Source organism: Amblyomma maculatum, chromosome 4, assembly GCF_055883805.1.
Source record: "Amblyomma maculatum isolate TAMU_Amacu chromosome 4, ASM5588380v1, whole genome shotgun sequence".
Taxonomy (NCBI): Eukaryota; Metazoa; Arthropoda; class Arachnida; order Ixodida; family Ixodidae; genus Amblyomma; species Amblyomma maculatum.
Window position 1 is genome coordinate 94,303,810 of NC_139347.1, and position 13,682 is coordinate 94,317,491.

Here is a 13,682-nt window from a genome sequence, read left to right on the forward strand (position 1 = left end):
TCCATCCCGGAAAGGCATAGAAAAATATCCTTGAGCATATTACACAAACGCAGCTCACACACATCTTCCTTTGTCCAGGCAAACCATGACACTGAACGCCTTTGAGAGCAAAGTTAATGGAATAGCTACGGGATCTATCGCAGTACAGTCCTGAGTGCAGCTGCCGATGAAACAGCGATAGCCATACAAATGTAACGCATCATCGGCAGCTGACAGCGAATAGTGAGTGAAAGCGGAAACTAGAGTGCCATCGTGACGGACTTCATGGCGGATTGTCGGTCATTCTCGCGTGGCATCACATCTCTCCCGGAAACATAAAGTGTTACGCGCCTTTTCTGCGGGCACCTAAGTCGCCATACACACTGTGTAGACGCCAAGGCACATCTCAATTCCGGATAAAACAGTGTGCTCCCGATCTGTCCCGAGGAGTTACTTTTCAAGGCCTTGAAGGAACGGATACGATCCCATAGATCACGAATGCAAGAGAAGCACACCCATCACCATAATATAACCGCAAGGTACCCAGAAAGTACCACACCTACCCTGATATAGTAAAATAGTAAAACAAAATCAGAATTACATATCCATCCCCATAGAAATATCTCACTTGATAAGGCGCTAGAGTTTGATGACAGATCAAAACCCATATATTCACCAATTTACGGCACAAATACTTTCCATGCCCTGCCCTATAGCCGGACGCGTGCCGGCATCTAAGGTTCACAGCACATCCTTTCAATTGCGAACGGCCAAAGTTTTCAGGTGCAAAACTAACAACGCCAACTGGGAAGCTGCCTTGACCAGCTTGCAACCAAAGAAATAGCTTTGCTTGATCCAACGGGCAATCAGGGCAGCCATTGACGCCCTTGACTATGCGCAGCGACCATACTAGGCGTCACGACCCCTGAAAAAGTAACGCTTATGACAATTGTCATCATCATCCTCCGAACTCTCCAGTGTTAGTTCTAACAGTTTCAAGCACGGCGACAAGCTAAAATACCTACAGCGCCTAACCGAGACCTCCTAGTCACTACAATTATTAGGTAAGAAGAATAATAGGGACGCTCCTTGAATGGGCATACCGGGAGCACGGAGCGGTATGGGCATACCGGTTAAGCTGCGCCCGCAAGACAGCCATATCGCCTCAGTCCAGTCCGTCTCTCAATGTCTCTGGGAAAACGCCGCAGCGACGAAGAGACAGCTCGGCGTCGCCAAATCTCCATGCCTGACAGCACCGTAGAGACGCCAGGGAGATAAATATGGGCAAAAACATTCTCTGGCAACGGACGCTTCGCATTCCAAAAAGTTCTCTGTGCAGCCGAGCGACCATTATGCTTCATTTCCCGGCCTGTCGCGTGTCGGTGCTTCAGTCCTCCCCAAAGAACATAGAGATAGGGAGGGTTTCTCAGCGTGCCAAGCGAGGTGTTTGGGAAAGAACAAGCAAGAAAACGCGAGCTGCAGAATGCCGCTTCTCCCCAGTGTAGGCAGAAAACATACGTTGCAATTAGAAGCGACCCCTCATAAGCCACCCTGAGAGTGAAAGTTGCCGTCACCGCTGTCTACTTCGCCAAGTTGCCCGAAAGGGGCTCAGAGGAAAAATGAAGCCTTTAGAGAACGCCTGACTGCAACGAACCCACCTATCTCGCGCCGCAACGCTAAGCTTTACGTTCGCTCGACGCCTAGTAGCTTCCTTCGTGACAACGCAGAGCGATCTCGCAATGGCTGCTTGTTTCTGAAAGCAGCACACTACAGCACTCGTAGACTGCCCTAGTGACGGTGCTTATAGCATTCACGCACGCAAAGAAAGGACCATGTCCACAGCGTTGCCTATTAAAAATACGAAAGCCTAGCGAATATTTCATCGTATTAGAGCTATTCTCATTAGAGACGGCTTTAGAGAGTGAAAAAGCCACGTTTTAAAGTAAAAAAAAAGTACTCGAATAATAAGAAGTTTAATTTCAAGCTTTACGAATAGAAGACTGTGAGCGGCTCTTGGAACTTAACCTTGGCGTCATCAGCCAGACTGCTAAGCCAGCTGAGTAAAACTGCGTTTTGTGTCTACCCCTCAGGCCACTATGCTTGCTTACATTCTCGTGTTCGATGATTTTATTCATAAGCCTTAAAAAAAAATACGAAGAATCTGAGCTTCATATCAGAATTCGTCAGGAAGCTTAAGTGTATTGCAAAAGCTTCATGCATTAGTTAGCCGTAAGCCCTGGAAATATCAATGTTTATTTAGTTTTATTCATTTATACGATTACCTGCAGCACCTAAAATGAATTATTTATTGCAGAGCAGGAAATTGTAGAAAAACATATGCTTTAAATGAATATGTGAAAAGAAAGCAACACAGCTAAGCGCAGTTATGAAAAGCAAGAAAATAACGAAATACGCAACACCGATAAGTCACTTCGATAGCAATTGTTTTTAAGGCTCTGTTGTGCACAGAATCGAGGCAGATGCAGAAGAAGCGGGTGCACTATCACAGGAAGCGCAATGCCGGCCAGAAGGAATTAACCAAACGGAATGATACGCATCTATGGCAGACTGTGCGACAAAAAAGACCGAAACTCGGACTGAGCTTTATATTCCCCGATGTTTTTAGAAGCGTATTCTTGTGCGCAGAATTTAATAGCTTGTTTCAAGGACTTTCAGCTTGTGATCACAACGTTTAGAGAAGAATTTATAGAACTAGCATTTATTCCTGTTTAAAATAAAATGCTAAGGAATTTTTTAATAGAACTCGAAATAAGTAAACTACTTTGCACTCAATTAAAGCTATTTTGCTTTAGTGATTCAATTTTAAAGTAAAGAAACAAACCGAAACAGTCTTCTACTAAGTGTACCAGATGGTTTTTATTTCGAATAGGTAAATGATTATATTTTGATCGGAAATATAATAATGGTTTGTTGCAGTGTAGCCAATGGCCGAGAAAGATTAAGAGAACTAATCATATATAGCATAATATATTCTTAGTGACTTTTACGAATTGTTCAAAAACTTTGATGACTAATGGAAAAAGTAACCAAATAAGTTTTTTTATTTTACCTACGCCCTGCTCCGTAAGTTTCAATTCGAGGACAAACCGTATCCTCATGAATGCGTACATGATGACGTGAGAAACTTAACTCTGAAAAGCGTGTAGTTGAGAACAATACGCTGGTTTTGAATTCTAAAACAGTGATCGAATCATATGAATTTTATATGGGCTCGTGACACTGCTGAAGAAATTGTGACAGAAACATTTTCCTAACTGTATGAGAACAAAAACAAAACATCCGCGAAGAGGAATTTTAGATGTAGAGAAATGCAACAATTACAGGGTACTTACATGAGCAGGTTGTCGATGATATCAGGAGCAGAAGTTGAATGCAGCGAAACTTGTCTTGACTGCTGCTCATTGCGCGGCCGTAGTTGGCTCACATTACTTCCAAACACTTTCTGTGTCCTATATTCACTGACTTCGCAGTGCAAGTGTCATTCACTGACTGCACAGAGCTGTGTCGATGCAAACGGTGGAATCTTGCAAACTCCTCACCGCGCAGAAATCTCAAATGTCAGCGAACATGAACTTCCTAAACGTTTCAGACAAATAATGTATGTTGTCGTTGACATGCGCTCAATTTTTCTGTACTTCTCGGTCCGGCGATCTTTTCAGATTCGGGAAAAGTTGGTTTTCACCAACGAACGAAACAGTGACACAGATTCTGTCGTGTCGGAGGAAATTGAATGACTTAGACACATTTCCCTCTAAATTCTGTCCGGTGTAGCGGTTCCTGAAGCTTTTTTTGGAAAACTCACTGCATACATCAGCCTAGAGGTGGAAGCAGATATCTTCTGAAGCCGCTAGAGGCTTTACTTTTCCCGTGCTTCAAGTCTATTCCTTGCGACCCTATATCTGTTTCTCATTCTCTCCCCGAAAGCCGGCAGGAAAACAGAAGCTTCCATTGGTCACTGGACTGCACAATGAAGAATTCGGGAGTTCTCTGAAGCGGTCGCCTGGGGGAGATGCTATGAGCTGCGATAGCAGACCACGCTCAAACCTGTTCACATCACAGTAGGCGGGGAGGATGTCACAGCCAGTGAATCAGTCTTCTTGCTTGAACGATGTTCCTGTAGGAAAGGAGAAGAAAGATAGTTAAAAGGAATGTATTTTGTCTAACATGAGCATGTAACGAGACATACGATGAACGACAGCGGATTACTAACACAAAGAATAACGTTCCGCAGCAATACCGTAACAAATTTCTTTTAAAGAAATCTATTGCCCACAAATCATGTCGTTGGACGTAGTGGAACTGAAAATAAAAAAAGAAGGTTTTAGACCAACAATGCAGTGTTAAGTTTTGGAAGCTTGCCTTTCTCAATACTTGTCTACAATGCACGTAACCGGCCATCTCACACCATTGGCCAACATGCTAACACGAAGACACGTTTAGGATGCCACACAGAGGTCTCGTATTTCTAGACTTCACCATTTAAAGTTAGGTAGTTTAGAATACGTTTCCTAATTTCATTTTGAACGAGTTCGGAAAATACAGCAGATCTTTTTAACTACGCATAAAAGCAAACCAGTAATCTACTGTGCTTTATTTACTAAATCAACAAACTTTATCGAAATAATATTCAGAAGGATTAGGCCAAAAGATAATTGTTATCCCGATCTCGCCTTACTGTCCTCTGTAAAGTAACTGCAACTTTTCCGTGAGCCAAATATTGTAGCAAAATCAGGCGTGATGATCTCATACCACGTGATCTTTTCATGCAACGTGACTGTCACGTATCACTTGACATTTGAAACATGATTTTTTTATAGAATGTGACTTTCACGTGACGACGCTTGAAAAGTGAATTATTTGAATTATTTATTATTCCTAATCAATCAAAATTTTTCAATTACATGTTACTAATTCTTGAACGCTGCAGTTGTCTGTCAATGGCCTTAACAGCTACAATAATAATTACTTATTTATTTAAATTTCACAGTTACAGCATAAATAATTAAAGTATTTTGTTTTCAATCTATTTCATGTTTTCAATGAAACAATCTTTTTATACATTATTTTTCACCAATACATTCTCCTTAATGTTCAAGTACTTGAATCTACTTCATTATTTAACTAACTGAAATTGGTCAAGCTTGCTCCAGCATATTACACACCAATTATTGTACTACCGAACACCACTAAAGGTTTCACATTTATTCATACGGGGCAACTGGGCGTATCCTAGTTTTGAAATGTATGAGAGAAATATTCAAGTAGTTTAGTACAAAATTGTGACAATAACTGCTTTTGTGCATTGTTCAATATAGTGTCACGCCATTTCGTTTCCCATTGCACATCTGGCTGCTAGTCAAGTGAAAGACCAGTTTGGAAGAGTGATTCGAACCGACAAAATATGTACCTATAACTGTATGCCTTTCGTTGTAAGTGCAGGTGTGCACCGAAAAAGTAAGCCACATTTATACTCCCCTTGCTTTCCACAAAAACATAATTAACTAAAGACGTTTAACACTTTGGCGAAATTCGTGCCACATATTCAAAGCCGAAAATTTGCGTAATGAAAAGAGGGGTGTAAGGGCGCTGCCGCGTTTGCTCTTAAGGCGAAGATTGAGCGTACTAGTTAAAACTAAACTAGTTTGTTCAAATTTCTAGAAGGGGTAGAATATCTGTTCACTTAAACGGCACAGCTAAGTAGAGCTTGGAGAGAATGCTTTATGAATATAAAATCAGCATGAAACTCCCTAGCTTCTGCTGCCAGGTCATAGGACGAGAGGAACTCTGGTATCATTCAACCACAGAAGCATTAACTCTAAGACCCGTATTCCGAGTTTGCGTCGTTGTCGTGAATGTCGCTATCTCCCCGCCCTCGAGTCACCTAATTGGTGGAAACGCTGGAGAACGATGTTGCCACCTCTACTGGTTCCGCAGTGGCAACACCCAGTTCCGGCGTTTCGACCAATCAGATGACCCGAGGTCACGTGAGATGGCGACACTTAGTTAACGATGCAAACTCGGAATACGGGCCTAGGTGTCAGTGCCTCTAGCGCTATTATTGCATTACAGCGTGCATTTTCGTTTCGTTCCTAACCCGCAAAGGTAATAGCCCCTAATGCTCCCCGCAGGCGACAGTTTAATTCTACGTGGAAGCATTTTTTCTTATTCGAACTTCTTGAACTTGTCAATTTTAGAATGTTGTCTCTACTGCGTTCGTTTGCGAGTTTCGTGTTACTGTTCCCGTTGACAACAGATATTAACTGATGAACGCTTTCCTTAGTGTTTGTTTTGTGTACGTGGTACTGCGCGTGTAGTGAGAAAGTTCATTATTTTATATGTGCATTGAACTGTATTTTTGTATTTTAATTGTCGTTCTTTTTATAAACACGGCTTCATTTTTTCTTGTTCCTAATTGGCTCTCGTTGTTATTGTAAACTACTGTACCGGAGTACCCGAGTTCGAATCCAACTGCCAATGGCTGCGTTCCGATAAAGACGAAATAGAGAGGCATCCGTATGCTGTGCGATGTCAGCGCTCGTAAGAGATTCCAGGTGGTCGAAATTTCCGCATCCCTCTACAACGGCGTCTCTCATAGCTTGTGTTACTTTGCGACGTTAAACCCAACAAACCAAACCTCTTTATCTCTTTCTGCTTTCCCTTGTACCTTCCTCTTTTCACTTTTCCTTTAGCCGTTCAGGGGTCCCCACAAAAAGTGACAGATACTGCGCTATACCTTTCCGGTACTCTAATTATTGTTAATTGTTGTAGAATCTGCATGCGTTTGGTGACTCCCTTTATTCATTTGCTAAAAAATCGCGACAGTAGGGCAAATATGCTTGTAGCGTGTTGCATCCCTGACCTCGTTCGCGACTGTTCATGCCAAAAAAAAAGTTGCCTTGCGCTGTTGCTTGGGCCAAACAAACTTTCCCAGCATCGTGATCTACTACACTGTTTGCTAGCATGCCTCGAGAAAAGAAAGCATTCAAAATATAATTTAGGGATGAGTCTGTAGTGCATTAAAGGACTAGACGAGGAAGCGCGCGTGCTGAGACGTGCCTGCTTTGACATCAGTGTTTTCGTTTTAACCGGATAGATCTAAAGAAATTGATGTACCGAAAACCCGGCGTAGTCAGGGGTATCATTCGTTTGAAATAATTCGAGAACAGTAAATAGAGGCAATTTTATAAACTGAAGTGCTGAACTCTACATTCTTGGAGGTCGAACGCTGACCCTCTGCGTACAAACGCTGACCCTCTGCGTAAAAAGGGCCCTCAAAGGCCCTTTTTTAACATGGTTTCTATTAAGCTGGAAATGTGCTACATTTACATGAACTATTTACAGATGCTTTATGTAACGCCACATAAGGCACATCAATATACAGAATAGCATGGCCATATATGCGTATAAAGCAGAGCACTTGATTAGAAGACGGTGCCCCTGCGGTTAAAAATAGGTCTGTTCATACACTTTCCTCAGTTGAGCAACAAGTTTGCAGAAATTATCACCGAAACTTAAATATGGCAATGCTCTTCTTGATATACCAAGATACTTTGTCGGACGAGTTGGTAAACATCCATTGTTAATAAAAACAGCGCGAAAAGGAAGACACAAGACAAGCTACAGGAAAACGCTATTCTTGTAGCTTCCTTTTATCTTGTCTTGTGTCTTCCTGTACGCGCTGTTTTTATTAACAATGGATGTCTTCTTTATATGTTCTTCTAAATTGACTACATATCTTATGGACCTACAATGATGGGTGCGCATTTTGAATCAGTTGTTTCGGTTGTTGTGTTGTGTGTTGTGTTTTGGGGCACATAGGCAACTAAGGCCATCATGCGCCAAAAGCAAGGTTTAAAATCGGCACTTTGTTTAAGGGATTTAAAAACTTATTATAGGTTCTATGCCTTATTTAGATGCTTTGCTTCTTTTAGGAAAGAAAATGTGCAGAAAATGTCAATGAGTTACCTTTTTCCTAAAAGTAAGCTTGGGTGGAATGGTATATGCTCATTGTAAAGTTGTGGGAAGTGCTTCTGTCGTAGATCTTCAAGTCTTGTACAACTGATTAGGATATAGTTGATTGTGAGCACGTCTCCACATTCTTCACAAGTAGGCTGATCGTGTTTCGTGAGCAAAACGTTATGTGTAAGGTGTGTGTGACCGATACGAAGACAACATAGAACCACTTCAATGAATGTTTCGGCATCTCAGTTTTATCCAAAAATCACGGTGGTAATAACGCATTAGAAGGGGAAAGGGAGGCACTGGGGAATACGTTGTGATGTGCGTGTGCCGTAGTAGCAAGTGTGTGATTGCTGTAGTGGCGTAGTACGTCGTGTACTGGTAATTCGTGCATGAGTGCCATAACTTGTTCCACTTTGAAGCGAACCTCACCGGACTTCAATGTTTTTGTTTCTCCTGTTCTCTGCCGCATTGGGAGGGTAGGACATTGCTTCTGCGCAAGCGACTGCCAAGGAAAACAGTATAAAGAGATTTCAAGCAAGGAGGTCCAATTCTGAAGTAAGTAAACCCAACTAAAATCCCTGGACGCAAGCTAGGCTTATCTCGCAGCCGGTGATCGAGGCTATGTTACGCTCCCGGGTCACGAATTGCACCTCGTCTATGTGGGCGCCTCCATGTGGACGCAAGCTTCGCCGCCTATGAACTGGCGCCGTACAATGTCTTCAGGAGCTGTAACTACCCAAGTACGGCACACCACAACTTAATCGGCCATCCGCCCATTTTCTTCGCGCCTACAATCAGGAAGCTTTACAAACACGATCGGTTCCCGTCCTCAAATTAGAACGGAGAACACATCTTGCTGTTTTGACTGCAGACGTACTTAACCAATCCATTCACCCTGGAACCATTATCCCGAGGGGTCATCTTGTTCCTATTTTAATCGCAGTGCATAACAAAGGCACATGATAACATACTAAATTTTGTATTTTTTCTCTCAAGCTTTTAATCTCGCGCGTCAGTTTTCACGCTTCATGTCACTATTAAAAAAAAGAAAAACAGAGCCTTCAGCATCCGTGTCCAAGGAGAGCCTTTTGATCACATCACTTTCAACCGATAACAGCTCCAAGGCTCCGTTCTCAGACCCACATTACTTAATGTGGCCCTCTTCCCCCAGCCTTAGAAAATATGTCTCCTATTCGCGTTCTTACATACGCAGATGACAGAACATTTCATTCCTGTCACCCAGAAGCGTCTTAAAAATAACCTGACGCCCATTGCATTCTATATGCTTTAGCGTCTCTCCTATTTTGGGTGTAATCCTATTGTGCGCGAAATCATAATTAATTTGCAGTGAAAACAAATCTGGTTTCTGAAATATTGCAGCTCGTATTTTAGTGATACATGATTCGAAAAGTTCCAAACAATATTAGAGAGCGTAATCTCAGTCTTTTTATACATCTCTGATTGGTGCCGCATGGGTAAATGCCACCAGTAAATCAGATCCCGCTACGTTCGCTCTCACTCGCCGCGTAGCTATGCACTCTGCCAGCCTACTTTGGCCCTCCATAAGTCAGCCGCGGATAGTATACCAGGTACAATGTCATCGTCGTACTCACTGAAAGTGGGACTCTATTGGAACAACAAATCGTGAAGTTATTGGTTCTATGAGACCTCTTTTTGGTCTCACACCAATACCCATCCTCGAAAAGTTCGATCAACTCTTTACATTCACTGAACTCATGGATCAGCGTGAACCAGACGGAGCATGCAAATTGTCTATTTAACTAGCTCACTTGAAGAAGATTCTTGCACAGTCATGGTGTCACCTTATAGACAACTGCCCCGCTCATTCACCGGTATCAGCCACACATCAGTTTCCCGATACATAATGCATACACCGATGTGTCCCACACAGGATACCGCTCTTTTCTGTGCCTCCCATCCTAACCTCAATTTAAGCGCGAAATATAATATTGGAGCTTCAAGCAACTTATAATTCAATTGGTTCTCTGCCGCTCGTGCCCGTATTAGACACAGTTCACATCTACACTTACCCCAAGCCGCCTCTAGACGCCTTAAGGTTGCTCGGCACGCATTCTCAATTAGAGAATCAATTCATCAACTCCGCACAAAATCCCTTTATATATTACGCTCTCAATGAATTCACGGCCATGCTACCGATCTGCATAATAATCACATCGATAAAGTTACGCTTGGAGACACGTCAAACAAACCTCCTCGTCAAACAGCTTCGTCTGTGCGACATCGGTGACTTGAGAAACTTTATAGTGGCCGAGAAGTGCCCTATTGTGGAGCTTTGCCAGAACCATGTGATGTGCAACACTTGTGAACGGGCCCAGCTATGGCCTAAGTGAGCGCTTGTGGCAGAATCTCGAATGCGGCTATCTCACGTGGACAGGCAATAACCTCTCTATAGGCAACGTTTTCTGAATATTGAAGACTGGTCTCCACCCATATTTCTATCTTTGTCTCACATTTCCTTCCCTTTTTTCACTATCTTTTTGGCAAACATTCCGAATAATAATAAAAAAAAACCTCTTTGGCAAAGCTTTATCTTTGTCCAATAAACTAAACGAGCAATATGAAGCAGTTGCTTTTTTTTTTTTTTTTTTTTGCAAGGAGCGCACGCTACCATATACCAGCGCTAATTGTTCTTTACGAGCATAGCACTAGTAGAACAAAACCGTTCTGATCTACCTCCTAAGTGTTGTTCTACGCTTACGCAAATGTAATAATAAAAGATCAAGTTATTGAGTTCATGTTGGCCAAAGTATGGGAGGAAATTGAACTCTAAGCTTTAAACTGCGGGAAGCCAGATTGACCCATTAGTGTTAAGGTTTGGCATATGAATTCATCTTCAACAAAGTCACTGGATTCATACACTTGTAGCAGTTTCAAGTGACCCACTTTGACTCCAGGAATCTATTTCCGTCCACTCCTTCTCCCGTAGAGCTACAGCTTCGCGCAGAGTGACAAAAACTGAAAGGAAAGGAAAACAAAGCGGGGACACAAGCTTCGAGCAGTCGGGGCGTCAGCGTTCTCGAGAATTGGGCCAAGCAAGTAACGAGTGTTTGCCCGCCGCGCCTCGAACTACGCGGGTCCCGCGCGCCACTTTATCGAGCGGCGTGGCGTGTGCGGAAGCAGCAGGCCGGAGCTGTCGCCACCACTGCCGCTATTCTGGGGTGGTCGGAGCCTCGCGGAGGAAGGCCCCGTCCCACAGCCCCGCGTGCCGTGAGCGGCTGACTCGGAGGGGCCGGCGACTCGCCCCGCAGTGGCTGATTGTCTTCGGAAAAAGAGATTGCGCCTGCAGCGCGACTCCGGCAGCCGGCATCAGCGGCCTGCTCCATTCATCATCCCCGTTCCGAGGACCACTCCGGTTCTGCTTCCCTCTTCCGCGCTTCTTATCCTCTCCCGTCTGGCGAAGTGGGGCTGGCAACAGTCGCTTCCGTAGTTCCCCGTTCCCCAATACTTCCTTTCTTCCTCCTCTCCAATGGCCAACCAAGACTCGGACTGCGGTGCATCTCGCTTAATGTTTCTACATCGCGTCCCCGCCAGTCCTTGTTAGTTCTCCTTTTAGAATGCGTTGACAACTCACGGTGCGCCTGGTTTGCTTTAAGTCCAACTTCGCTCGTTAACAATACAAGAAATATCACCCTAAAGCCGCCTAGCGCATGCAGTTTCGGTTTACTTAAGAAAGATACCAACAGCCAGTGACAGGAAAGCACAGGGGATGTTTTTTTGTGTTGATGAGTGTGAATTAATAATTATTTGTGGAGGTATTTGGCTAGAGAGTAAGACAAAAAACAACCGCATGCTGGCATTGGTATCTGAACCCACAACTTCCAATTTGATGTAGTCACGCTACTCCTTTCAATATGCGCCTATTTCAGACTCGAAACGGAAAGAGCCTTTTTCGTTTTTGGCTAGACAATTTAACTGCGTGTTCTAGACAGGCTTGATATCAACCCGTTAGAGAATGTGTAGTCATCTCTAGTGTGTGAAACATGCAAGTACACTTATGACCGGCCGGAAAGAAGAAGATGTTTTGGAGAAAATTACAAGAGGAGCTGCGCATGCTTGAGTGTCGTTTAACCTCTACGCGAAAGTTTTCCCGGCATATTTAATCGCGAACAAATAAGGCTCACATGAAGACAGCATGGATAATTTCAACTACCATTTTGGCTTCTTTCAAACGGGCGGTGGCATCAAGGGACTTCAAGGAGCCAACCCCATGTACTTGTACGTGATTGCAAAGTATCAACACGAAAAAGCTTTCAAGGTACTTTCACCACACGCCATATCTTTTTACCATACTCCGTACGTTTTCACCGCGCTAACATAGAAGGTAGACTGTTTACCCGTAAGTTGCCCAACCCGTTCAATAAGCTTTCAGTATGAATGCTTTTACCTGTACCTAACGAGTACAACTCGAGTCTCCAAAATTAACCTGTTTTTCTATCTACTTCCATTACTTGATTTGGCGCAGGATATGATAACACGCTATGAGTTGTGCACGAAAGACTGGTCAGCGTAAAACGCAAAGTACCATAATATGAAGGGAAGCCTCCCGCTTATAAGACTGAACAGAGATCCCTTCCAATGTTTTCGAAAACGCAATTGCTTTCCTCACAAGTTTTGCTCTCACTCAGAGGTCTAAGATGCTATAAAATTGTGCTAATATAGTAAATTTTATAGTTCTTGTGTCGCAGTAAACTCACTGCTGAAGCTTTCGTCTTCAAAGAGCTGATATTGACTGTTACTAATTGGTAGCAGTCAAGATAAGCTCTTTGAACACGTGCGGTAAATGTTGAAATATCAGTTAGCTAGAGAAATAGAAAAAAATAATGCGCACGTTGTCGATATAGATTCCAAGCATATTCAAACCGATAACGCTGTCTTGGTGTCAGTATGCTTGACGTGTCTATATTCTAAAAAATAAATTGAAGGCTCATGTATTGCGCTTCCTAGTGTTTCCTGCTGCTTAAAATCAGAACAGTAGTCCACGGAATAGAGTTCTTCACTTACTTAACAAGGTATTTTCACTACTGCGCTTTTTTTAAACCGCTGTGTGTTGACACGTTACAGCCACACGTGTCAAGTGTCTTAACATTTGTTCTGAGATAACCTTTAAAATCTACCCTCATGTCCGGAACTACATGTTTTAGCTACTGTAGCATAATAAAGAAGCCGAATGCGCCTGATTTCACCCACACAGACATCATGCGACCTCCATACAACTTTCCCCAGTACGTACCTATCTTTGATTCCATAGCCACAAGATATTTTTCGACTTGGAAAGCGGAAATAGCGTGTTCTTTATCCTCTCTTCTAAGCAAAAAAGTAGCTTATATCACGGCGATGTAAGTCAAAGCACCTCTCACGTGATTTAACACCTGTTATTTCGATGCAACAGGCCTTATTGTCCTCTTTCTGTCGAAGTAATAGCTACTTTAACGCTGTGGCGATAGAGCTTAAAATCCAGCGCGGTTAGCGTTGTCAGTGTTGTTATTGAGAAGTCACGTGCATGCCTCTGGAAGGTTCGCTGGTGACAGGTGGACGTTGATTGGTTAACAAGTTGTGTGACGTCACGAAATCACATGAGAACGGGTGGTGGCCGGAGCTGCAATGTCGCACAATTCCTTCGAGACTGGAATATAACACTGGCGCCCTTGGTTTACTAGACCACACATACACATTTGTAA

The 13,682-nt window shown here is 43.2% G+C and overlaps 1 protein-coding gene across 1 annotated transcript in view; it reads right to left on the reverse strand.

Annotated features, from left to right (window-relative positions):
• Positions 1 to 13,682, reverse strand: part of LOC146191684 (cell adhesion molecule Dscam1-like) — a 396,722-nt gene that overhangs the window by 359,368 nt on the left and 23,672 nt on the right. The window contains exon 2 of the mRNA XM_084602201.1: positions 3,333 to 4,114. Within this exon, the coding sequence (XP_084458327.1) occupies positions 3,333 to 3,402 (70 nt within the window). The 5' untranslated portion in view covers positions 3,403 to 4,114. The remainder of the gene's footprint in view (positions 1 to 3,332; positions 4,115 to 13,682) is intronic.